At 37.6% G+C, this 24,780-nt stretch overlaps 1 protein-coding gene across 10 annotated transcripts in view; it reads left to right on the top strand.

Annotated features, from left to right (window-relative positions):
• Positions 1–20,669, top strand: part of ANKRD28 (ankyrin repeat domain 28) — a 197,848-nt gene extending 177,179 nt beyond the window's left edge. For 9 of the 10 annotated variants that reach the window (XM_042903092.1, XM_042903087.1, XM_042903088.1 and 6 more), the window contains 10 exons: positions 120–207; positions 439–556; positions 1,125–1,344; positions 7,165–7,252; positions 7,341–7,424; positions 8,040–8,185; positions 8,789–8,871; positions 9,355–9,437; positions 10,497–10,588; positions 17,407–20,669. In XM_042903092.1, coding sequence (XP_042759026.1) covers positions 120–207; positions 439–556; positions 1,125–1,344; positions 7,165–7,252; positions 7,341–7,424; positions 8,040–8,185; positions 8,789–8,871; positions 9,355–9,437; positions 10,497–10,588; positions 17,407–17,693 — 1,289 coding nt within the window. In that variant the 3' untranslated portion in view covers positions 17,694–20,669. Of the gene's footprint in view, positions 1–119; positions 208–438; positions 557–1,124; positions 1,345–7,164; positions 7,253–7,340; positions 7,425–8,039; positions 8,186–8,788; positions 8,872–9,354; positions 9,438–10,496; positions 10,589–14,464; positions 14,706–17,406 lie in introns of those variants that run through there. The other variant, XM_042903089.1, reaches the window with a different exon arrangement.
• Positions 20,670–24,780: the final 4,111 nt, after the last annotated feature.

Below are 24,780 nucleotides of genomic sequence, written 5' to 3'. Positions count from 1 at the left end.
TCTTAGACTATTAAATTCAATGAAGCTATCCCACAGTTATATCCAGAAAATGTGCTCTATGATAGAAATTTTCTATTTTATCATTGTAATTACTGAAATTTTAAAATACCACTTTACAGCAACAAATGGTCATTCAGAGTGCTTACGGCTACTAATAGGAAATGCAGAACCACAGAATGCAGTCGACATTCAAGATGGAAATGGACAGTAAGTTTTAATAATTTTTAAATTATTTTTAAGATGTGTGTTAATCTTCATACTTTTAACCCTAAAAGTCTGTCATACTATGTAACTGAGTAACAACAAATACAGTTTTCTCACTTTAAGTATACTTTAGAAGTTGTATCACAAAAAGGCATATTTAGAAAACAGGAGTTTGTTTTTCATGGAGTAGTCTTAAGTTGTAACACTGAACCTATTATTACTCTTGTTGCTCAGGACTCCTCTGATGCTGTCTGTTCTCAACGGGCACACGGACTGTGTTTACTCACTGCTGAACAAAGGAGCAAATGTAGATGCCAAAGATAAATGGGGAAGGACAGCATTGCATAGAGGGGTAAGCAAAAATATTCCCATTGCCTTTCAAAAATTTCTTAGGATCTCCTTTTATCTAAAACTGAACTAGGCTATGTTTATTCTTCTTCATTAAATTTCTCCCAGATAGTCTTTACTCTTTCTTTTAGTATTATAGTTTTTGAGTGCGAATTTTAAACAGCTGTAAAACACAACTTAATCCAGGAAACAATAATGTTGGAACAAAATTTTAAAAACCTAAGACCTTAAGTAGAATTAATGTCAATTTTACTTTTTCTCATCACAACTATTTTCTTACACATTTTTGTCGTTTTCACCTTTGAAACCTTTCACCTTTTTACCTTGTTTTCACTGATTTATAAGTTCCTTTGTTCCTGTTTTTTGTAATATGTGTATTTTGACAAAGTTAATGCTTTAGATAAACTTTTAGGCAAATTTCAATAAAAATATTGAATTACTCAAAAAATGATAAATGCTTTGATTGATGGTAGAATATGGGAAATACGGACTTCAAAAGTTTTTAATTAGCAAAAATTGGCATGTTACCCAAGATGACATATTCAACTACCTGCAAATAATTTTTCTTTCAGGCAGTTACAGGCCATGAAGAATGTGTAGATGCATTACTTCAACATGGTGCTAAGTGCTTATTTCGAGATAGCAGGGGCCGGACACCTATACACTTATCAGCTGCCTGTGGACACATTGGTGTTCTTGGAGCCCTTTTGCAGTCAGCAGCATCTGTGGATGCAAATCCAGCCATAGCAGACAATCATGGATATACAGCACTTCATTGGGCTTGCTACAATGGTTAAGTATACACATGCAAATCTACATTAAGTACCATTAATGCACCAAGTAGAGACAAGAAACTCTAGTATATAGCACTCTGATATTCATGAATATTTGTAAGGCAAAGTGTAAGATCGGTAGGAAGCATAGACATCATCTACTACATAGTTCTAGCTTACTCCTATCCCTTGTCATGCTAAAGCCAAGACATTAGTTTGTCAAAGATCTTTTGAGATAAGCTTTCATTAAGTCTGAATTTTTTCTAAATCTTTGCTTCAACAGGTATTTTGCATTTTTAACATACTTTTATAACATGTGTGATGTCTTTTGGATAGTATGCTTGTAGTTTGATTATGTTCTTTTACTTTCTAAGTGCACTTGTGTTAGGCAAAAAAAGGTGGAGAAAATGAAACTGTATCACATTCTGAACTGAAATCTGTGCATGTTTTCAGAGCATATTGTGAGATAAGATCCTTATGTCAATAGTAACATGTATGCTCAACATTTTAAGGGAATAAAATTCTAGCAGATCACAGAAGTAGAAACTTCAGAAACTTCTATTGTTAACTTTGCTGCATAGATCCTTATGTCAATAGTAACATGTATGCTCAACATTTTAAGGGAATAAAATTCTAGCAGATCACAGAAGTAGAAACTTCAGAAACTTCTATTGTTAACTTTGCTGCATAGTTAGAACACACATACTTTTAGCTTCCTAGAGGCTCACAGCCAGATACTCCTTTTATAGGTAAGCTCACTTCACTCAGAGAAGTATAGAGCTATGTTTAAGGTATAAATGTTCAAAATGGAGTTTGGCTTATGAAATATCACTAAAATAAGTAATGAGGCATGTTGAGAGAGAATGATTTTTGCCTTGTGTAGGGCCACAGATTTGATCATGTTATAAAATGCTAAGATACATGACATACATTCCAGACATCAGTTCTGTCAAATTTTGGGCTTTGGGCTTAGCCAGGGATAGAAGATTTTTATTTGTTTTGAATTTCATTGTAGCATTCAGATTACTATTAGTTGTCAGGAGCATACCTAGAAAAAACTAGTTCATAATCATAACAACTTTCCCTCAAAATGTTAAGAAAATAGGGGCGCCTGGGTGGCTTGGTCGGTTGAGCGTCCGACTTCGGCTCGGGTCATGATCTCACGGTCCGTGAGTTCGAGCCCCGCGTCGGGCTCTGTGCTGACAGCTCAGAGCCTGGAGCCTGCTTCCGATTCTGTGTCTCCCTCTCTCTCTGACCCTCCCCCGCTCATGCTCTGTCTCTCTCTGTCTCAAAAATAAATAAACGTTAAAAAAAATTTAAAAAAAAATGTTAAGAAAATATAAATTGCCTCTTGATATAAATGTTGACGTGCTTAAAAAAGCAAGTATAGTATCTGTTCTAAAATTCAGCTGTCTGCTTTATGAGAGAGTTTAGGTTTCTCTCTTTCTGTACTGTGCTGCTTCATGGTTCTTCATTGGAGCCATTTTGAGGTTTTTTGTTTTTTTCTTGTTTTGTTTTTAACTTATTTTGAGAGAGATAAAGAACAAGGGAGGGAGGGAGGGAGAGAGAGAGAGAAAGAGAGAGAGAATCCCAAGCAGGCTCTGCACTGTCAGCACAAAGCCTGATGTGGGGCTCAAACTCACAAACTGTGAGATTATGACCTGAGCTGAAACCAAGAGTCAGATGTTTAACCTACTGAGCCACCCAGGCACCCCCTACTGGAGCCATTTTGACAAATAATGTTATTGAGTTATGGTGAAAGAAGAGAAACCTGAATCTTGCAAAATTATAGTTTAAATGTTTTCATAAGTATTTTATAGATGCAGTATTTGAATGCTCATATTAATCCTTGTGCCAGAATTGAGAGTTCTAATCTTTTGCTGTGAGAAAGTTTTGATCTCTTCTTAAGGATTGTTCTGTGATTACTGTTGGGCATCCATCATCTCTGAGTACTGATGGTACCATCAAAACTTGAATAGTTCAATGTATTACTAATTCACAAGCTTAGTTTAGTCAGTTTCATTTTTACTGCCTCAGATCCCTAGCCAGAACAGTTTTGTTGAAGATTAAAACCTTTGGGATTTTAGATTCTCTTTTTCCCTTTTAACTCAGTAAAGTTGGTATTTAATGAGTAGAGTGAAGTGGCCAAATATTCAGGCTGAAGTCCAGAGTCAAAAAAGATACTGTATTTTGCCAATGGAATTTGTTTTTATGATGTAACTTGACATCTTTGCAAGTAGAGGAAAACCAAAACGATCTAATATAGTAGGGATACACCTTATGGATGTGAATTTTATTTAAGAAATGAAAGTGTTTTGAAGCAGACTTTTATTGCTTGATTTTTTTTTTTAAACATATCAGAATTAACCATTGGAAAAATCACACAGTAAGCTATCTGTCCTCAGGCAGAGTATTTAGTGTGAATACACTGCTGTAACTATCCTTTGGAGAGTTGCTATCTAGTACATTTCTTATCAGATCTTTATGAAGAACATGGTTTCCCTAAAGTGAGTTCCTGCTGTATTACTGCTGAATTCAGACTCTAAACATGTTGTGTACAAGAGACAAAATAGACAAAATTTTGCATGAGCTTCATGCCTGGTTGCCATTTAAGGATCATAACAGATGCGTCTAATTTCCAGACTGTAGCAAAATTGTGATGATTCTGAATTGAGCTGGAATGAATTAGATGTGTATTGGCTATATGCAATAAGAGACCATACAGACAGTCTAAAATTAATACCATATTTATAGCCAAAAGTCTATTTTATAGTTTGGTGTTCTGAGAGTAGAATATATAAAATGGTTTTACTTCCGCTAGTAATTATTGTATAGCTAAAAACAAAACTGGATGCACTCCAGTAGACCAGAAAACAACCTTTGTCTAAAAATTAAAATGGAATGATGACAAAGTATTACAAAAGAATTGGTTATACATGCTAAGTTTTAGAGTTCCAGATTTCCAGTTTATGTAGTCATTCAGTCACAGGACACTCTTAAGGGTATTTATATTATCCTTTTGTTGCTTTTAAAAATTTATAAATTTTTGTGAAGCTCTATGTATCTTCAGAATATCCCTCTGAAACATGAAGAGACCAGTTTTCTCATCCTTCCATAAACAAGGACACAAAGTGATGAGTTTTCACCTTGATATCATTGCTGGAGATAATCCATAGCCCAGAACTCTGTCTTTGCAGTATGCAGTCTGCTCAGAGAGTGATTCTCAAACCTTTCAGTCTCAGGACCTGGGAGTTAGAGCTATTAATATTTACTATATTGGAAATGAGAACAGAAACTTAAGAATATTAATTAAAGTAATCCATCAAATGTTAATATAAATAACATTTTATAAAAAACATATTTATAATATAAATAACATTATAAAAACATAGTATAAAATAACATTTTTATAAAAAATAACCTCTTTTCAAAACAAAAAAGAATTTTAGTTAGAAGAGTGGCAAATTTCTTTACAGGCTAGTTCAGAACACTAGTTATCAGTGGTACCCCAAGGTTCCCCAGACCCACACCTTGAGAACTGCTATCTAGGAAAATAGGAAACCCTTAAATCTATAATGGACAAATTTCCATGGCTACTTCTTGGTAATGAGTTGACATTTGGAGAGAATGAAAGCAAGGCTTCTCTGGGTGCCTGGGTGGCTCAGTCAGTTAAGCATCTGACTCTTGATTTTGACTCAGGTCAGAATCTCACAGTTCCTGATACTGAGCCCCCTACGATCCCCCCCCCCGCCCCAACACACACACCCCCAGTGGCAGGCACTGCTGCTTGGGATTCTCTCTCTTCTTCACTCTCTGCCCCTCCCCCACTCATGCTCCCTCTCTCATTCTCAAAAATAAACATAGGGACACCAATGGGTGGCTCAGTGGGTTAAGTGTCCCACTCTTGGTTTCAGCTCAGGTCATGATCTCACGATTCATGGGTTTGAGCCCCAGGTCAGGCTCTGGGCTGACAGTGGAGAGCCTGCTTGGGATTCTCTGTCTCCTCCTCTCTGCCCCTCCCATGCTCGCTCGCTCTCTCTCTCTCTCTTTCTCTCTCAAAATAAGTAAAACATTTAAATTAAATAAAATTAAACTTAAATAAAAGCCTTCTCAACCTCAGCATTATTGGCATCGTGGGCCAGATAACTCTTTGTTGTGAGGGACTAACGTGTGGATTGAAGGTGTTTAGCAGCATCCCTAGCCTCTTTCCCACTGTATGCACTCCTTTACCCCATCCTCAGTTGTGGTGAGCAAAAATGTCTCTAAACATGATTAAATGTCTCCTGAAAGGCAAAATTGCTCCAGTTGGGAATCCCTGGATTAGAGAAAAGAACTGACAGAAGATGGAACAACTACAGATTTCCTAAAACATACTTTTATGGTAAAAACAGTTATAAGATAAAGGAAGATCTTGGGTGCCTGGCTGGCTCAGTCGGTAGAGCATGCAACTCTTGATCTTGGGGTTGTGAGTTCGAGCCCCACATTGGATGTAGAGATTACTTAAAAATAAAAAAAATATTTTGGGGCACCTGGGTGGCTCAGTTGGTTGAGCGTCTGACTTCAGCTCAGGTCATGATCTCACGGTTCGTGAGTTTGAGCCCTGTGTCAGGCTCTGTGCTGACAGCTCGGAGCCTGGAGCCTGCTTTGGAGTCTGTGTCTCCCTCTCTCTGTCCCTCTCCCCCTCATGCTCTGTCTCTTTCTCTCAAAAATAAATAAATATTAAAAAAAAATTTTAATAAAAAAATAAATATTTTTTTAAAATAAAAAAGGATGCAACCTTTCATTGGCAGCAATTAGTACAGCAGTTGGGGTATTTTAAAACTAAAACCCTGCTTTGAAAATTGGGTAAAGAAAATCTGAGGTTTGGGTTTTTCCTTGTCTTCAAAGTTGCTATTAAAAAGTGTGAGCCTGAAATCTAGCAGTAATCCATATACTTGTCTTTCAGCCCAGCAGTATCATTTCTAGGAAATTGTCCTACAAAATTGTCCTACAAAATGTTTTTTTTTTTTTCTTAAGTACTGGAATGTTTCATTTACAGTATTGTTGGTCCTATAACAAAAACAAACCAGCGGTCAAAATACATAATTAGAAATTAGATCATTTATGATAGACTTTAATACTGTGAAGTTTTTCTAAACATTGAAGAATACAATTTCTTTATATGCTACTTTGGAAGGATGTATACAATTTATTAAGTGAAAAACAAGTTGCAGAATTAAAAATTTACATAAAAGTTTTAAAAAGAAGTGCACGTTTATGTGCATGTAGTTGTATATGCCTAGAAATTTTCTGGAAGTGTTAAGATAATAGTATTACAGTCTAGAAAGTGGAACTGGAGTTGGGGGTAGGGATAGGGGCATGTACTTTTTCCCTCCAGACACTTCTGTAGTATTTGAGATTTTATCATTAGCTCATTAGTAAAATCAGAAAATATTTAAATTTTGAAGTTAATTATGCTGTATAAATATGTTAATTTTAAAGTTCTATTATGCTATAGAAATATGACTTTAAAAATGACTGGAACTAGTTACTATGAAAAAGATAATGAGACTAATTTTTTTCCCCATAAAACAAACATTTGTTGTGTCAGTTTATTACTGCTTATAGCAGTTAATAAACTGCTATAAAATTATAAGAAGCTTCTGAATTTCAGGTCTTGAGGTTGTGCTTTGGATTTCAAACTCCTAGAAATGTGATGTTTAACATATTCATTGAACTCTAGTTATTTTAAATCCATGTAAAGTTTTTTCTTATCTGTGTTAGGGATGTGTGGGTGTATATGTGGGCACTTCAGTATCTTTTTTGGATTTTAATATCCAATTCTCATTTACTTATTTAGGTCATGAGACATGTGTAGAACTCCTTTTAGAACAGGAAGTTTTCCAGAAAATGGAGGGAAATGCTTTCAGTCCTTTGCATTGTGCCGTGTAAGTAAAGGCAGATGAATCACATTTGTTCTTAACTATTTACGAAGTGCACCATTGCTGTGAGTGATCACTGTGCTACCTTACACAGGATAAATGACAACGAAGGTGCTGCTGAAATGTTAATCGATACATTAGGTGCCAGCATCGTGAGCGCCACAGATTCAAAAGGAAGGTAGGAACTCCACTGTGTAGGAAATAGTTTGATTTGCAATAGGAAAAAATTTTAACTACTAGTGTGGAAGAATTTGTAGAGAACCCTTTATTAACTAAAAGCTGATTTTTATATTTGCAAGTATTAATTATAAAATCTTAACTATGTTCTCATTATAAAAGACTTTCTTATTTTTATTATGATTTTTAGCCAGTCTTCCTCTTTAAAACTTTAAAATATAAAGATTTCCCTTTTTTTAAAGGTATGTTTATTACCCAGAGGTTATTGTTAATAAAGTTAGCAGCTTTCTAAATAGGAATAAAGACTGAAGGAAAGTCCAGTGGTTGCAATGGGTGGCAATACTGGGTCAGGATTTATTTCCTTTATTTCTTTAATGATGTAATTTTTTTAACAGTTTTATGTTATATTAGATTAAGGGCCTTTTACATTATCAGAAATACAAATTACTCTGTTAGAAATTAGTAAGCTCCAGTAAACCTATTTGTATCCACGCAATGATTTTATAGCCTAATATGTAAACCCTTGAAAATTGCTTATCATAAATTCAGGAATAATTTTTTCGAGAGTATACAACCTACAGATTTAGTGAAGTCTTCCCATTTCTTTGCATTACAGAACCCCTCTCCATGCGGCCGCCTTCACAGACCACGTAGAGTGTTTACAGCTGCTGCTCAGCCATAATGCTCAAGTCAATTCTGTGGACTCTTCTGGGAAAACACCTCTCATGATGGCCGCAGAAAATGGACAGACAAATACAGTTGGTAAAGAAAGTGGTTAAGGCTTTTATTATTATAATGCTATGTTGCTTATGTATGTTTAACTTATGGAAAACTTGGATCTCAAACCTTCTGATTCTATTGAATCTGCCAGTTTTCTCCCCACCCTTGAGCTTTAAACCTTTATTAACCGGCTTTCAGCCCACATTTTTATCTAGGGCCACAATGTTTTCATTTGCCCTTACTGACTGAACAGTCCACTGTGGCAAGGCAGTATAGAATAGAGGTTAAGACACTGACTCTGGAGTTAGATGGACTGCATGTGAGTCCTAGCTCTGCCAATTAAATGACCTTATGCCTCAATTTTTTAATTTTCAAAGTTGAGAAAAATAACAGGGGCCTACTTTGTAGAGTTACTGGAGAATATGAATCCAGGGCACTAAACTCTCACAGTTAGTTGCTGTTGTGTCTGTGCCTTAGACAGTAATGTGACCATGTAGTATGTACATTGTATATTACAGTATTTTTCTTGTCCTTAAACTTTCACTAGAGGGATATTTTTGCTTTGTATCTTTCTCTATAGTGAGTTTATTAGTAATCCAAGATATGTATTCATAAACATAAGATTTGATGCAATTTTCCTCCCAGAGATGCTGGTTAGCAGTGCTAGTGCAGATCTGACTTTACAAGATAACAGTAAAAACACCGCCCTCCATTTGGCTTGCAGCAAGGTAGGTACTCATTTTAAGGATATGTTTTCATTGTTAATATCAACAATGGCATTTAAAATTTTTCCATTTCACTAAAGTGAACAGAGCTAGAGATCAAACCTCTGTAATGATCTGTAACCTCTTTAACCTCTGTAATGATATCTCTGACTGACATCAAATTTCCTGAGAAAAAAAAGAAAATATTGTATTAGTCACCCTGATATATGAAAGTCTCCAGTGGGCCAAGTAAGTTTTGGAGTATAAGCCTAAATGTAATTATTATCTTCCTTTAATCTCTCCAATCTTAAATATTCTTGTCCTCTGCCCTAAGCCTACTCCACCAACACATGTTGGACAAATATTTAAGGCATAATTAGCCAAGAAAATTCATGGCATTTATATGGTGATGTACATATTGTATGGACTAGAGTTGAGGTTTACTGTATTTGTAAATTTATCTTTAATGATACCTACGTTTTTAAAAGTTATTTGCCATAATTTTAGGGTCATGAAACTAGTGCCTTGTTAATACTGGAAAAGATAACAGATAGAAACCTCATCAATGCAACCAATGCAGCCTTGCAAACGTGAGTATTTTCACGTCTGGTATAAACCTTGTGACCTAGAATTATAAAAATGATTAATAGTTATTTTTTTTCTAACATGGGACTATTGGCATCAGTCTCAGTCACAGAAGCAGTTAAAAAGTAGAGTATCATTTTTATAATTGACAAAATTCATTTCTAAAGTCATCACAATTAAAAGGCTTATCATTTTAAAAGTTTTTGGACTGAAACTTTATAATGGAAAATACTGTGGATTTTTTTTTTCTTGATCTGATTACCCATAATTTTATGAAGAAAAGTAATACTATTCTGTGTGTTTTATGGAAATGAACCGGAATGATATGTTATTTGACACCAGCAGTATATGAGGTAAAAGCTTTACATGTGTCTGTAAACTAGAGAGATTTCAGAAAGAATCAAGTTCTTAATGTGAGCAGCCATCTTTCAAGTGACTGCTTAAGTCTTAGACATACATCTCCCATGTTTCTCTTCTAATTTCTGTTTGCTATTCTACTTTGAGTCTTGGTAAAAACAACAACAACAACAAAAAATTCATAATACTGGTTCCCATTCACATATCAGCCATATCTCTTGAGGTTCTAGAAACTAGTCATGGAACCTGTAAATTACTTTCAAAGCCTATTGGAATTTGTGCTATTGCAATTTATGACTTTTATTGTATATTCTATTATATGCATTTGCCAACTTCATTTCTCAAAACAACCACTTAAGAATGCAGTTTAGTTAGTAAAATCTTTTTAAACATTGAGTCTTAGAAGGAAACAAGAGGTATTGGTAAAAGTGAATTGCTGGTGAGGCCCGGGGTTGTGCTTATGCACATTGGCAAGATTTGACAGTGTACTCTGCACGCTGATTTTTTTGTCCCCCATTACCATCTTTATTGCTGTTAGGACTGGGTGCCTCAATTTTGTATCTCTGGGTCATCATAACTTTGCAAAAGTGCTCCTCAACAACCAGGATTGAGAGAGAAAGAGAGAGAGAGAGGGGGAGAATGTGCGCGCATGCACATGCAAGGCCTTGTACCTATTTGTGTGTACATATATACATTTTTTCCTCTAGACCTCTGCATGTTGCTGCCCGAAATGGGCTAACGATGGTGGTTCAGGAACTTTTGGGGAAAGGAGCAAGTGTGCTTGCAGTAGATGAAAATGGTAAGTAGGTTCTGTATTTTCTTTCCTTAAACTGTATTTTACTAGAAGCTCTTATCTTTTGATCCATATTTGAAGTAAAGTAAATGTGGATATTTTTTATTGGTCACAGAGAACAGCTGAAATTAATATTGAATAGTACTTTGTGGCAAAAGGAATAAGGGCAAGAAAAATAAGAAAAGTCTGTCTAACAGATGAACTTCGGAATTTCACTAACTTTGGTTTAGTGTTACCACCTTTGTTCATCTTAGTATTCAAAGAATTTGTTCTGTCAACAAATACTTACCAAGGCCCTAAAGTTAATCTTCCTACTAACTCATTAGATCCTATCCCCTTTTGCCTACTTGAGACTATCACTTTAGCAATTCTTCACTTTGTGTCCTGCAATAAGGACCTTTTGTAGGAGTCTTCCTAGATTATTCCCATGAGTATATAAACATTATTTCCCTCATCTTAAAAAATCTTCCTTTAATTTACTTCTGCAGCTACTGCCATATTTCTCTTCCTCTTTGCAGCAGAATTACTCAAGTGTTGGCTTTCTGCTATCCCCATTTCTTCTCCTCCTTCATTCTCTCCTATGGGCCCTCCAGTCAGACCTTTGCCCCTACCACACCGGTAAACTGTCTCAAGATCACCAGTGACATCAGAGTTTGGCATAACTGATTATGCCTTTCTCTTTTTCTTTTCTTTTTTTTTATAGGAATAAGGGTTTTAATAGGGAATTAAAAATAGACAGGAATAAGGGACTAACTGGGGATGTGAAGGTTGCAATCTGCCATAGCAAGTGTCTGTGGCAAATAATCCAAAGAGTCTCCATATTTCCCTTTATACTGCACACAGTTACATGGATAAATAGGTACAGATTACTTTAGGTCAGGGTAAGAGGGAGATTACAGGGGTGCCTGGGTGGCTCAGTTTAGTGTCTGACTTTGGCTCAGGTCTTGATCTCATGGTTTGTGGGTTTGAGCCCCGCATTGGGCTCTGTGCTGACAGGTCAGAGCCTGAATTCTGCTTCGGATTCTGTTTCTCTCTCTCTCTCTCTCTCTCTCTCTCTCTCTCTCTCTGCCCCTCCCCCGTTCATGCTCTGTCTCTCTCTCTGTCTCAAAAATAAATAAACGTTAAAAAAAAAAAAAATTAAAAAAAAAAAAGATTATAGTATCCTTCTTTAGGTGAACACAGTCTGCCTTCATCCACAAATACATGGTTCCTTGAATTAATAACCAGGTGAGTGTTTGTAATTTGGTATTTTGATGGTTGGATTAAATAACCAGATTCAGTGGAACCAAAATTTTTAATTTTTTATTTTATTTTATATTGAGGCATAACTAACATGCAATATTAATGTTAATTTCAGGTATATACTTTTTTCTTAAAACTCTTCTTTACTTGGCTTTCAGGACTTCATACTTCCTTGGGGTTTGTCGTATGTTACTAGCTACTCCTTCTCAATTTCTTTTGTGGAGTTTCTCCCTCTTGTGCCCAGTTTCTTAATATTGGAGGGCTCTAGGACTCAGTCCTTGGTTCTTTTTCCTTTCCCTATCTACCTCCAGTCATTTGGTTCTGGATACTACCTACATGCTGAGAATTTCTGGATTTGTATCTGTAGCCCAGACCTCTCATAATCTCTGTGGAGATATGATCCATTTGCAGATCCAGCTGCCTAATTGACAGTACTGTATGGATGTCTAATAAACAGCTCAAGCCTAACCTGCTCAGAAGTTAACTGATCTCCTTTTCCCTGCCAAGCCCCTTCTCCCCACAGCCACCTGATCTTAGTCGATGACAATTCTCATCCTTATAGATGCTCAGGACAAAAACCTGGAGTCATCCTTGACTTCTCTCTCTCTCACCTAGTGTAGTGTCCTTCATATACTATTGATCTACCTCCAAAAAAGGCCCACTTTTTTCTCTTCTATTCTTACCACCCTGGCCTGGGTCCTTTTAAAATATGTGAGAGTCTTCACTTATAATGATCTACAAGGCCCTACATGACTAGTCCGTGGCCATATTATCTCTCTGACCTCATCTCCTGCTCTTCCTTCTCTCACTCCATTCTGCCATGCCAGCCCCTCTGCACACCAGGAATGTACACGCATTGTGATCTTTGTTCTGGCTATTTTCTCTGCCTGGAACACTCTGTCCCCACTCAGTCTTTGACTAAGTCCCTCACCTGTTTCAAATCTTTACTCAAGTTTTATCTTCTCATTGAAGCCTATCCTGAACCCCATCTGTACTGCAACCTGCTATAGACAGCTACCATAGCATGCTTAGTCCTGGTTAACATGCTCTATTCTTTCCTCTTCCTTTTTTCCATAGAGCTTATCTTCTAATATATTGTATATGACTTACTTTTTTATTATGTTGACTGTGTGTCTCCCCACTAGAATGAACATAAGATAAGCTCCATGGGGACAGGGAATCTATATCATTTGCATTCGTTGTTATATTCTGAGTGCTGAGGTGAGTGCCTGGATATAGTGATTATTTGTTGGGTGAGTGATTGTGCCAGGCACTGTACTCAATTCTGAAGATAACGATGTAGAATAAGACCGTCTACTTCCTTGAATGGAGTATAAACAGGCTGTTAGAGTGCCCTGGAAGTGGTTCGTTTGGAATAAACTTAAAATGCAATGCAAACACTTAAGAGAATCTTTAGACTCTTGCAGGATCAGGAAAGGCATCCCCAAAAAGCAACTTATAAGCCAAAATCCAAAGGACAAGTAAAAAAAGTAGGGAGAGAGTGACATGTTTAAAAATCTAACAGAAGACACCAACTATTGGAGTACACCAGAGTCTCTTAGATCAAGTGGCAAAAAGGATCTGTGCACTAGGAAATTAGCAGTTAGTCTGCTAGATTAGAATGGGAAAACAAATTAACATTTATAGTTGAGATAAGGTAGTGACCAGAATTATGGTAGAAGCACTGGAGATGAAAAAATTTAACTGTTTCTAGAGATCTTATGATGGGACTCACAGGGACTGTGTGAGGGAAGAGGTCTCACACCACCTACCTTCGAGTGCTGTGTAGATGGAAGTGCTGTTGTTTAAGATTAGAAAGTAGGAGGAAGAGCTAGAGCTAGACTCCCAAGTGGATAATGGGACATAGGGATCTGGAGCCCAAAAGCAAGATCTAGATTGGACATAGAGATGTGGGAATCATAAGTGTATGTAGTCATGAAATCCAAAGAAGTGAATGCTCTCACCTATAAATTCAGACCTACATAGCTTTTTTTTTTCCTTTATGTTAATTTATTCTTGAGAGAGACAGAGACAGAGAGAGACAGAGCACAAACAGGAGAGGAGCAGAGCAAGACAGGGACACAGAATCCGAAGCAGGCTCCAGGCTCTGAGCTGTCAGCACAGAGCCCGATGCAGGGCACGAACCCACAAGGCATGAGATCACGACCTGAGCCAAAGTCGGATGCTCAACCGACTGAGCCACCCAGGCACCCCAGACTTACATAGCTTTAAAATAAATTTTCATTATCAGTAAATTACATTTCTGGAAATATAGCTACTATATATAGTTTAAAATGAGGAGCCTAAAATGCTAACCGTATATGTTTGGCCACATTGTGAGACTCTGAATCAATAGCTAACATTCAAATCTTTGTTGATCATTTTGAAGATTTTATATATATTTTTTCCTTATAAAGAAATACAGGGGATAATATAACATAATAATGAAGGTCACCTATGACCACCTGGGTATCTTCTAACACACTTTGCAATGTGAAATAGTAATCATGGTCCAAAGTTGATATGTCATAGCAATATATTTCCATGGATTTTCTGGAGGAAGCGCAATGTTTTATACTTGCATGGGATAAATTAGACCCTCGTCCTCAGGCAGTTTACTTCTCTTACTTTTCTCTTTAGCTGACCATATCAACTCCATGCAGATGAGAGGAGCCTGGTTTTCATCATATTCCAGCTATAAAACACTCCTGAGATGCTCTTCTCCCCCAATCCCTACTCATCCAAGGGATCATGGCCTATCTAATGGGTCACTCTGACTACAATACAATAGGTACCTTCAGACTTTCAGCAGAGCCCTTGAAAGAAGTATGGGCATTGAAGTACTCTCCTACACATTTTGAGTAAACAGGGTTTAATTTAAAAATGCACATGTGGGGTGCCTGGGTGGCTTAGTCAGTTAAGCTTCCGACTTTGACTCAGGTCATAATCTTATAGTTTGTGGTTCAAACCCCGCATCAGGCTCCGTGCTGACAGCTCAGAGCCTGGAGCCTGCTTTGGATACTGTGTCTCCCTCTCTCTCTGCCCCTCCCCCGCTCACACTCTGTCTCTCTCAAAAATAAATAAGTATTTAAAAAAAAATTTTTTTTTTTTTTTTTTTTTTTTTTTTTTTTAATTTGAAAATGCACACGCTTCAGTCACTCCTGCCAAGCTTGTAGGGGCACCAGCTGTTCCCTTCAGCCCTTGACAAAGGGAAGATTTATGAAGGGGAAAAAACAACTTTTTTTTTCTGAAGGCTAATACAGCATGGATAAAAATATATAGGAGATCTGGAAACCACCAAATGCCGGTAGTTAGAATGGATAACTAAACCATGGTATAATCACAATAGTGGAATGTATAACAGTGAAAATGGTATATACTATATACAATACCATGGATAAATCTCACAGACATAATGTTAAGCAAAAGAATCAAGGTATAAACTTATATATACTGTGTGATTCCATTTATATTGAGTTCAAAAAAAGTCTAAACTATAGTGTTTATGAATACAACTAGAAAGGAAAGCATAGCCATGTTTATTACTACATCAGGTATTTATTACCACATCAGGTGTTTATTACCAAATCAGGATAGTGGTTACCTTTGTGAAAAAGAAGAAGGGTAGTGATTAGTAAGGAACATGGGGTCTCCTGGTATGCTGAGAATATTCTTTCTTAATCTGGATGGTGGTTACATGAATGTTTTTTTATAAATCATTTAGCTATTTAAAAAACAAATACAAGGGGTGCCTGGGTGGCTCAGTCGGTTAGGCGTCTGACTTCGGCTCAGGTCATGATCTCACAGCTCGTGAGTTCAAGCCCCGTATCGGGCTCTGTGCTGACAGCTCAGAGCCTGGAGCCTGCTTCTCATCCTGCGTCTCCCTCTCTTTCTGCCCCTCCCCCGCTTGTGCTCTGTCTCTCTCTGTCTCTCAAAAGTGAATAAATGTTAAAAAAAAATTTTTTAAATAAAAAAATAAATACGAGTTTACAAAATATATACAGCTGGCCCTTGAACAACATAGGTTTGAACCACATGTCATTTAATAACATGGATTTTTTACAGTACTATAAATGTATTTTCTTAGGATTTTTTTCTCTAGCTTACTTTCTTATAAGAATACAGTTTATAGTACATACAACATACAAAATATGTGTTGATTAACTGTTATGTGTTATTGGTAAGGCTTCCAGTCAACGGTAGACTATTCAGAGTTACGTTTTGGGATGTCAAAAGTTACACACAAATTTTTGGGGTACATGGGTGGCTCAGTTGGTTAAGTGTCCAACTCTTGATTTCGGCTCAGGTCATGATCTCACAGTTCATGAGTTCCCAGCCCCGCGTCAGGCTCTGCATTGACAGCGCAGAGCCTGCTTGGAATTCTCTCTCTCCCTCTCTCTTCCCCTCCCTCGTGTTCTTGCTCTCTCTCAAAATTTTTTTAAAAAGTTACAGATTTTCAACTATGCAGGGGTCAATGCCCCTAGCTTCCCACCACATTGTTCAAGGGTCAGCTTGTACATATATGAGTATGAGAGCTAAAACATGAGTGTATATAGTAATAGGGAAAACTGTGTCCAAATGTGCAACAAAAATGAAGCTGTATATTAAAACTTCAAGACATTTGCTGCTAAAGTTCCATATGGGGTGATCTAAACTGAGCATCATATTGTGTGCTCTCCCCATCTTCTCTTTCACTTCATCCTCAGGGTCTTGTACCAGCCGGGGTACCAAATGTTTACTTACTCAGTTTGTTGATACTTTGCAGTGCCTTAAGGCTAAGCTTAGTCAGTCTTCTAACGAAAGAAACAGTTGAAAGCAAAATATTTGTTTTGGCTTAGGAGTTTTTAAAGTTTACCTGTTTTGGGGCGCCTGGTTAGCTCAGTCAGCTAAGCATCCAACTTCTTGGTTTTGACTTAGGTCATGATCTCAGTTCATGGGTTCAAGCCCTAGGTAGGGCTCCACACTGACAGCATAGGGTCTGCTTGGGATTTTCTCTCTCTCTCTCTCTCTCAAAATAAATACATTAAAAATAATAATAATAAAGTTTACCAAAAAGTTGATCGATAGCCAACTGTCTTTCATTCAATACACATCTTTGGGCACCTGCTCAGTGCCTCATTCATGAATGTGTACACTTTTAGATTTCTCAGCATGTAAACTCTTAAGTAACTATAAATTAATGATTAAGATTCTTCCGGCATTCTGAAGGAAGCTTTATCAGTCTGAGGTGTTCTTGTTTTTGTTTTTGTTTTTGTTTTTGTTTTTAAATTCTAGCTCAGTATCTTCTGTGAACTCAGGTGGATATGGTTTAAGTTTTGGGATCTTGAAGCAATCACCATCTCTGGGCCTCAGTTTCTTTCCTCTTCTGTAACATAACTAAGGTCTCCTCTCATACTAGATTTCTATGACTTTTCTCTTTTCTACTGAGTGGAAATTTTCTAAATCGTTTTAAACAAACAGTTCATTATAAACCAGGTAATTTAAAACATGTCTGAAATTGAAGGCCATTTGAGCTTATTTCCTTATATCCATGCAGTGGGTCTCAGGATGTCTAATTATTTAAATTTTATCTTTAATTCTAGGCTATACCCCAGCTTTGGCCTGTGCTCCCAATAAGGATGTGGCTGATTGCCTGGCTCTCATTTTGGCCACCATGATGCCTGTCTCATCAAGTAGCCCTTTATCATCCCTGACATTCAATGCCATTAACCGTTATACCAACACCTCAAAAACAGTCAGCTTTGAAGCCTTGCCCATCATGAGGAATGAACCTAGCTCCTATTGCAGTTTCAACAACATTGGCGGGGAACAGGAGTACTTATACACCGATGTGGACGAGCTCAATGACTCTGATTCCGAGACCTACTAAGAGGCTGAGCCAGAGGTCTAAGTGAGGAGTTCTGACGCTAACGCTTCAGATTGTGCTTTTTCAGGAAAAAGGCACTTTCTTACTCACGTACAAATTCAACCTAAAAGGAGAGATCACAGAGTGAGCAAGTATGAGAAATGTGATACATTAGGAAGAAGAGTTTTAAAGGCAAGTTTTGCAAAAGGAACTTCTAGAATCTTGAAATAGACTTGACCAGAGAAAAACACTTTGATGTCAAGTTACTTTGTGGAGTTGTTTAATTTGGTTTTGCAGTGCCAGGAATAATTTGGGACACTGTGCACCCTAATCTGCTTACACAAGCAACACTATTCTAAAAGAAGAGATAAGGACACTAGATTAAAAATTTACCAATAAAACTACAACTAAATTTAAGGGCAATAAAAGTTTGGTATAGTAGGCATTATGTGCACAGCAAATTGCCAAAGGACCAAGTAACTTAAAAGTTTTTTAATAGAATGCCATTTTGTGGAAACTGGAATAGGTGAAATGAGACATTATCTAAACCAAACTTTAATATTTCTGAAAATGAAGCTGAGATTTGGTTTTAAACGTTGATTTTTTTTTTAAGAAAACATCTGAAAGCCTTCGAATACTGTATTAAACCATGAGAGAAAGCAGATGTATTTTTACATTTTTTCTTTTACATAAAAATTTAAAAATTCCAACTTTTATAATATTAGAATTAAAAACCAGCTGACTGAGTGCAGTCAGGGTGAAAATACTGGTGATATTGACATGAGATAGATTGGAGTCGGGCTGTTGTTGCCCACTTTTGAATGGTTTAGGTTTAAAATTGAACTATTTTTGTTTCAAAATGTAAAGAATTTCTTAGAAGAAGAAAATTTCGTGAAATCAAAAAAGTAGATTATTTTCACCCTATTGCAGCTATATGGTCCTGGGAAATGGAGTTTTCAACCTCACTACTTTGGATGGTACAGCTTTGTCTCTTATGTTACTTTTGTGCCTCCACAATGGATTGGGGGATTTTTGTTTTCACTGTTTGGTGAATAATCAAAAGAAAATCCCTTGTTATTGATATGTTAACATCATCGGGTCTCTTGGAAGGCATTTCTGTATTGGGTCCTATTCAGATTTAAACATGCTACTACTTGGGGAAGGAAGCAGTTGCCTGTCGAATTGGAAGACTGCCTTTCAAATAACAGAAAGGCTGATGTTTAGGTTTTTAAATAACCATTTATATGGTTCTGCTTTTACTGTAACTGTCACTTTCCCAGTAAGAGTGATTTCACGTATGTAAGGGGTGTTACAGATCTGGGTGAAGTTCCAGAAATTTTCACAGAATGATACCCAATTTCATTTTATCCTTTTTGTATTGTGCAACTGGAAACTTTATGACATTGTAAATTATCAGCTGGTTTTTCTGAATATAAAGTGTGAAAACACAGAACAGTATTTTGATCTATTTGATAATTTTGTGGGGTTTTTGAAGAATTAATGAGCATGTACATAGAAATAGTGACTGCTTGAATACTGTATTTACTTGCACTCTTTCAGTACATCAAGATACCTGTATATTTTAGAGTATAATAAAACACAGATGTGAGTTGTATTTAATGAATAATGTATTTGTATCTGTGCATATTACCTAAAAATCTATAAAGTTTCTAGGGCATTGACTACTAGATTTTAAGCATTTTTTTTCTAAAATATTTACAGAAATTATAAATGTAATCCTCCATCTTTTCTTTATAATATAAAGAAGTCATAATGGACCCTTCCTAATTGTTAGTGGTAGGAAGGTGAATATGCATTTTAAAGACAGTGGACTACATTTTCTATTGTACCTTTTGAAAAAAATGAAAAAAAACTCAAGAGGATTCTAAAAGTATACATATGTGTGCTTTCTCTTTCCTTTTAGGAATTCTCTTCTGAATTCCCTGAGGGAATTTTCTAGAATCTCAGAATTGAAAGAGACCTGAGGTTCATCCAGTCTAACCTCTTAACAAAATGCAGGAGTCCCTTCTACAAGGGTGATCTTTCCACCTTGAACACTTCCAGTGACTCTACCTCACCAAGCAGTCCATTCAGTTGTTGAGCAGCTCTAACTGTTAGAAAGGTCTTCCTTAGATGGAGTTGAAGCCTCCCTCCCGGTAACCTCTGTCCTTGTGCCCGGGTCTGTCCTCCAAGAGAACGCTGAGAACGTTGGAAGGATGAATCTTACGCCCTCTGCCATGTCTTCTCTTTTACAGGCTGTTTGACTTACCTGCTGAAGTGATTTCCAGAAGGACTCATGAAACACACTGTTAGATTTACCCATCTAATGAAATCCAAGGTGTAGCTATAAAGTAACAAGCTGTTTTTAATTTCTCCTCACACACACCAAAACTTAGGTCTTGCATCACTTTATGTAAATGATGCCACTGCTGAAATTGTTTGTGAGGTGGTTATTTCAATTGCTTGCCCACTAGGAAATCTGTTTCCTTGCTTTGTGGTCGCATTTTGTGATAGTCTGTCCCCAACTGATCAGCCACTTCTTTGGTCTGAACCTAATGAGGGGAAATCCCAAGCTACTGGTCCAAATAGTATTTGAGCAGCACTAGTATGGTTGGAGTACATACATGGACAGCTTCAGTGAATGAACACAGGGCCACAGTAAGTTCCTTTACAGTTACACCTTGTATGTTAAAAGCATTCAGGCCCTGCTCTGAAGTGGTTTTTATCCTCATACAGAATAGAAGAGCCTGTTTGCTTTTTTAACTTCTGCATGGAAGATGACATCTGAAATATCTGATGTGTATTATAGTAAAACCAGCTTCTGCTCTAGAACTACTTTGGGGGAAATGGTGGTAATAGCAAATGACTTCCTTTAACAAGACACTCATCTCAAACAGTGCCATTTAGTTCAGGAGATCTCTAAGTGTAGCTGTCAATTTGGGGTTTAATTTGGCTTATATTGGACCTTTTAAACGAAATAAAGTTTTTTAATGCAATAAATCAAGTGTCTTTCATTTTTACATGCAAACTTTTTTTTTCAAACTTCTTTATCTTTTGATGGCTAATTAGTATTCAGACTAGTTTTTACCCTTCTTTAAAAACTTGACTTCTCACAAAAGCTGTTTTAGAATTTAGATGAGCCTAATGGGGTTTTTCAAATATTCACTCAACAAATATTTATTGCTTGCCTGCCATATACTTGAGGGTGGGGATGGGCAGAAAGAACCTAGAAAGCATGGTGGTATCCTCTAGGAGTTCTCATCTCATCATGGAAAGACATATACCTGAAAATAGAAAGGACAAAAGTATAATTGAGATGAACTGCTAGGGGAGGTCAGAGAACAAAAGGAAGATCAAAACAGGCTTTCTGGGAGAGATGACCTTGAGACTGGACATGGAGGAACAGCTATATTTTGGGCAGGTCGAGAGGGGCAAATATTAGCCTAGGTGAGAAGAGCAAAATCAGTAGTTTGTAAAATGGCTGGTGAAAGGGAGAGGATGGAATAGGTGTTAGCACTTAGCACTCCAGAGCACAAAAAGACCATGCAGACCTACAAAAGAGCTAATTATACACATGCACGGAGATGAGCTACAAAAGTGAGAACAAATAGATATAAATAGGTGACTGGAGGAGCAGGCAAAAAGGACTTTAATAACCTTGCTCAAAATCATCTTATGCTGGTAATGATAAGTCAAAATGCCTGTACAGTGTTTGTCATGTACGAGGCGAGGTTGTAAGAAACTGAAGTACATCTCTTAATCCACGAACTATCCTATGAGGTAGGTACTATTAATAGTACCATTTAACAGGTGAGGAATGAGGCAGAGAGGTGAAGTGACTTTTCCCCAAGATTGCCTGGCCAGTAATTCCTGAAGCCTAAATTTAAATCCCAGCAGTCATTTCCATTGTCTGTGCTCTTATCCAACTAATGATCTCTAACGTGCTTTCTGGTCTTTGCTGAAATTGGTGATTTTCAAGTTGGACCACATTCCTGACAACTCAATTATGTAAGTTCCTTTCAGTGTTATTCTCCTCCGTCCCCAGTTTTAGAAGAAACATAAATGTGACCACAACAGATGTTTTTTGAACATCTGCTCTGTACAGAAACTGCTAGGTTCTGGGCATGTTGCAGTGAAGGAAAAGGGAACAAGATTTGCCCTTGCGATGAGTCTAAGAGAATGATACGTACTTAGGTTTCAGTTGCTATTGCTGCCCCAAATCTGCTCAACTTAAAATAATCGTTCTCACTCATGCTTTTGCAGGTTGGCTGACAGGCTTGGCTGGGTGACTGCTTCAAGCTGGAGATCTGGCTGAGCTTGACTACTTGCCATGATTTGAGCTCGGGTCTGCTCCATCTGTGTTCTTCGGACTTGGACTAGACTGCAGAAGTTGTCCAGAAGTTCTCAGTGACGATGACAAAAGCACAAGAAGGCAAGCCTAATCACACAAACACAGTTTATGCTTCTGTGTGCGTCACATGTGCTAATACTCCACTGGCCAGAGCAAGTCACATGGCCAACCCAGCCTCAGTGGGATGGGGCCATTTGGCTCTGCCCACTGGGGAGGGATAGTTTGAGTTCAGTTCCCACAATTCACTTAGCCCTGAACTGATGAGTCAACCAGTCTGTCATTGTTTGCAATTTGTCCATGGGCATTCTTGGTAGTCTTTTGTTTTCTGGCTCCTTCCTTTCTTGTGGTCCCCCTTCTGGTGGTGTAGGTGGTTCACATATAAAACTGGGTAGCAAGACTTTATTTTGAATTGTAAAGTTTTTGACAGTACAGAACTGATTGGTTAGGTGTTGGATTTGCCCTTTTCCAGAGGTGGTGAAGTCAACTCTTTGCCTACCTAAAACTCCAGAAGAATGTAGTACCAGTCCCCTTTTGGATCTTAACTGTGACCATCCCTTTCAAACCAGAGCCCAGTCTAATGGAAGATAGAAAGTAAAGCTTGGCTAAGTGACTTACTTTTAAGGCAAAAAAAAAAAAAAAAAAAAGCTAGTGTATAAAGTGCTCCACTCTATCTAGATCATTTCTCCATCTCACCCTCTCCAGCACTTGTGTAAGTCTCTATTTCTCCACTTCATTTTTCTTTTTTGTGTTCTCATTTCTTTATGGTTATTTTACTCTCTTGCACTTAAGATTTTTAGTGGTCTTCTCTCTTAAATTAGGACTGAAATACAGGCTCAAGTGCTATTTCCTTAATTAGAAAAGCCAGTAGTTTAATCTTAAAATATTTTCTTTTCTTTACCCTTCTCTAAACTTTAAGAAAAACTGCATTTTCACTTTTTTTTAATATTTGTTTATTTTTGAGAGAGACAGAGCGTGAATGGGGGAGGGGCAGAGAGAGAGGGAGACACAGAATCCGAAGCAGGCTCCAGGCTCTGAGCTGTCAGGACAGAGCCCGACGTGGGACTCAAACTCACGAACCGTGAGATCATGACCTGAGCCAAAGTCAGACATTGAACCGACTGAGCCACCCAGGCGCCCCACGTTTTTACTTTTAAGGCCTATTTAGCCCTTTAGCAAACACTTCTTGAGTACATATACTGTGACAAATACTGTTTAAATACTGGAGCAGTACCAGGGATACAATAATAAACCTGGTGAGGTCACTGCCATCAAGAAGCTCATGTTTTAGTTGGGGAGACAGACAAGAAAGATGACAGAACGTGATTACTCTGTAAAGAAGGATTTGTGAGAATACCTGGATAGGAGGGAGAGGTCCTTGAGGATAAAGAATGCTTTGCCATTTGTGCACCAGGGGATTACACAAATATTCTGATGTGAGACACAGATTTTGCTGAGAAAGTGGAAGAATGTTGAAGTAACAAAATAATAAAAGCAGGAAAGGATAGATTGAGAGGGTGAGCTAATCCACAAAAGTAAACCAGGGGATTCTGCTGAGGCTAACTGACCCAAAAGCATGTCATAGGTCAACCTAGGGATCGATTATCATTTGATCTGGGTTGATTGAAAGTGTTTCTTAGATGCCTGCTGGGTCAACCTTCCCCAGTCTATGGCATGTAACTTGCTTCACCTTCCAACTAAAAATGAAGATGGCACAATGCTTAAGGTTGGACAGGTTAGCACTAAGCTCTCAAACTTGAGCTCTATGCTAATGTAATAGTTGGCCAACCCTCCCCCACCAAAATGGGAAGTTCATTTCTGGTACCCAAAATAATAGCGGGTGCTATGAGTAACACTGTCTCAGACCTAGTAGAAATAATCAAAGTGCATTTTTTATGTTGATAGGTAAGTTTTTTACATGACCTGCTTCTTGTATAACCTGCTTTTGAGCCCTTATGTCTGCCACAAAGATGACAGGACCCAGCACACAGGAGAGAAAAGTAGCTTGTGGTTCTGATATGCATGGTAAGAAATGCTAAAATCTGAGAAAATGTGAATGAGGAGAATTCAAGGGATAGGAGATTCTGTTGAAGGCATTTGTCTCAGTCTACCTCTAGGTAGCAATAAATGTGTAGGCATGGGAAGAAGTCTGTCAATTGCCTGCAGTTAGGCAACTAATAGGATTAGACACTAAGTGGTCAAATAGCTTTTACTAACTGATGTCAGTGAAAATGGCAGAGGAAGGACCTGTAAGAACAGTGACCGTTGTGACATTTTAACTTGCTCTAATGCCATTCCTCATTCCAGCTCTGCAGTAGCAGATGGCTAACAGTCCACATTCCCAATGCAGTCTATTAGTCACCAGAGAGAACAAAACAAAGCTAGAGCTCTTTTGAAGCCTCATTCCCAAAGAGATGCCATTGTTTGGCCTGCCTGATGGTTTCCTGGAATACCTCATTTATAAGGCTGTCTGTAGTTGAACTAACTCAGAGTGGACCCAGTATAAAAAGTACTCTCATTGGAGGGGTGTTTGTTAAAAACATTTGTAGGCAAGACTCTTAATGTTGCACTCGCCTTAGGTGATTGAAAAGAGCTGAGTCAAGCAAATAGACTAACCAAAGAGTTGAAAAGGAAAAGCCGAGGGAATCGATATCCACAGGAGCTTTGAAAAGCTCTTACATAGTTCTAGGAATCTACAATGTCATATGCACACACGGGGCTGTTGCCACCTGTGAAAGACCTAAGGCCACCCTAAGCTCTCAC

Source organism: Panthera leo, chromosome C2 (assembly GCF_018350215.1).
Source record: "Panthera leo isolate Ple1 chromosome C2, P.leo_Ple1_pat1.1, whole genome shotgun sequence".
NCBI classification, from domain to species: Eukaryota; Metazoa; Chordata; class Mammalia; order Carnivora; family Felidae; genus Panthera; species Panthera leo.
The sequence above is the reverse complement of the archived record's forward strand: the minus strand, read 5'-3'. Positions and strand labels throughout refer to the sequence as shown.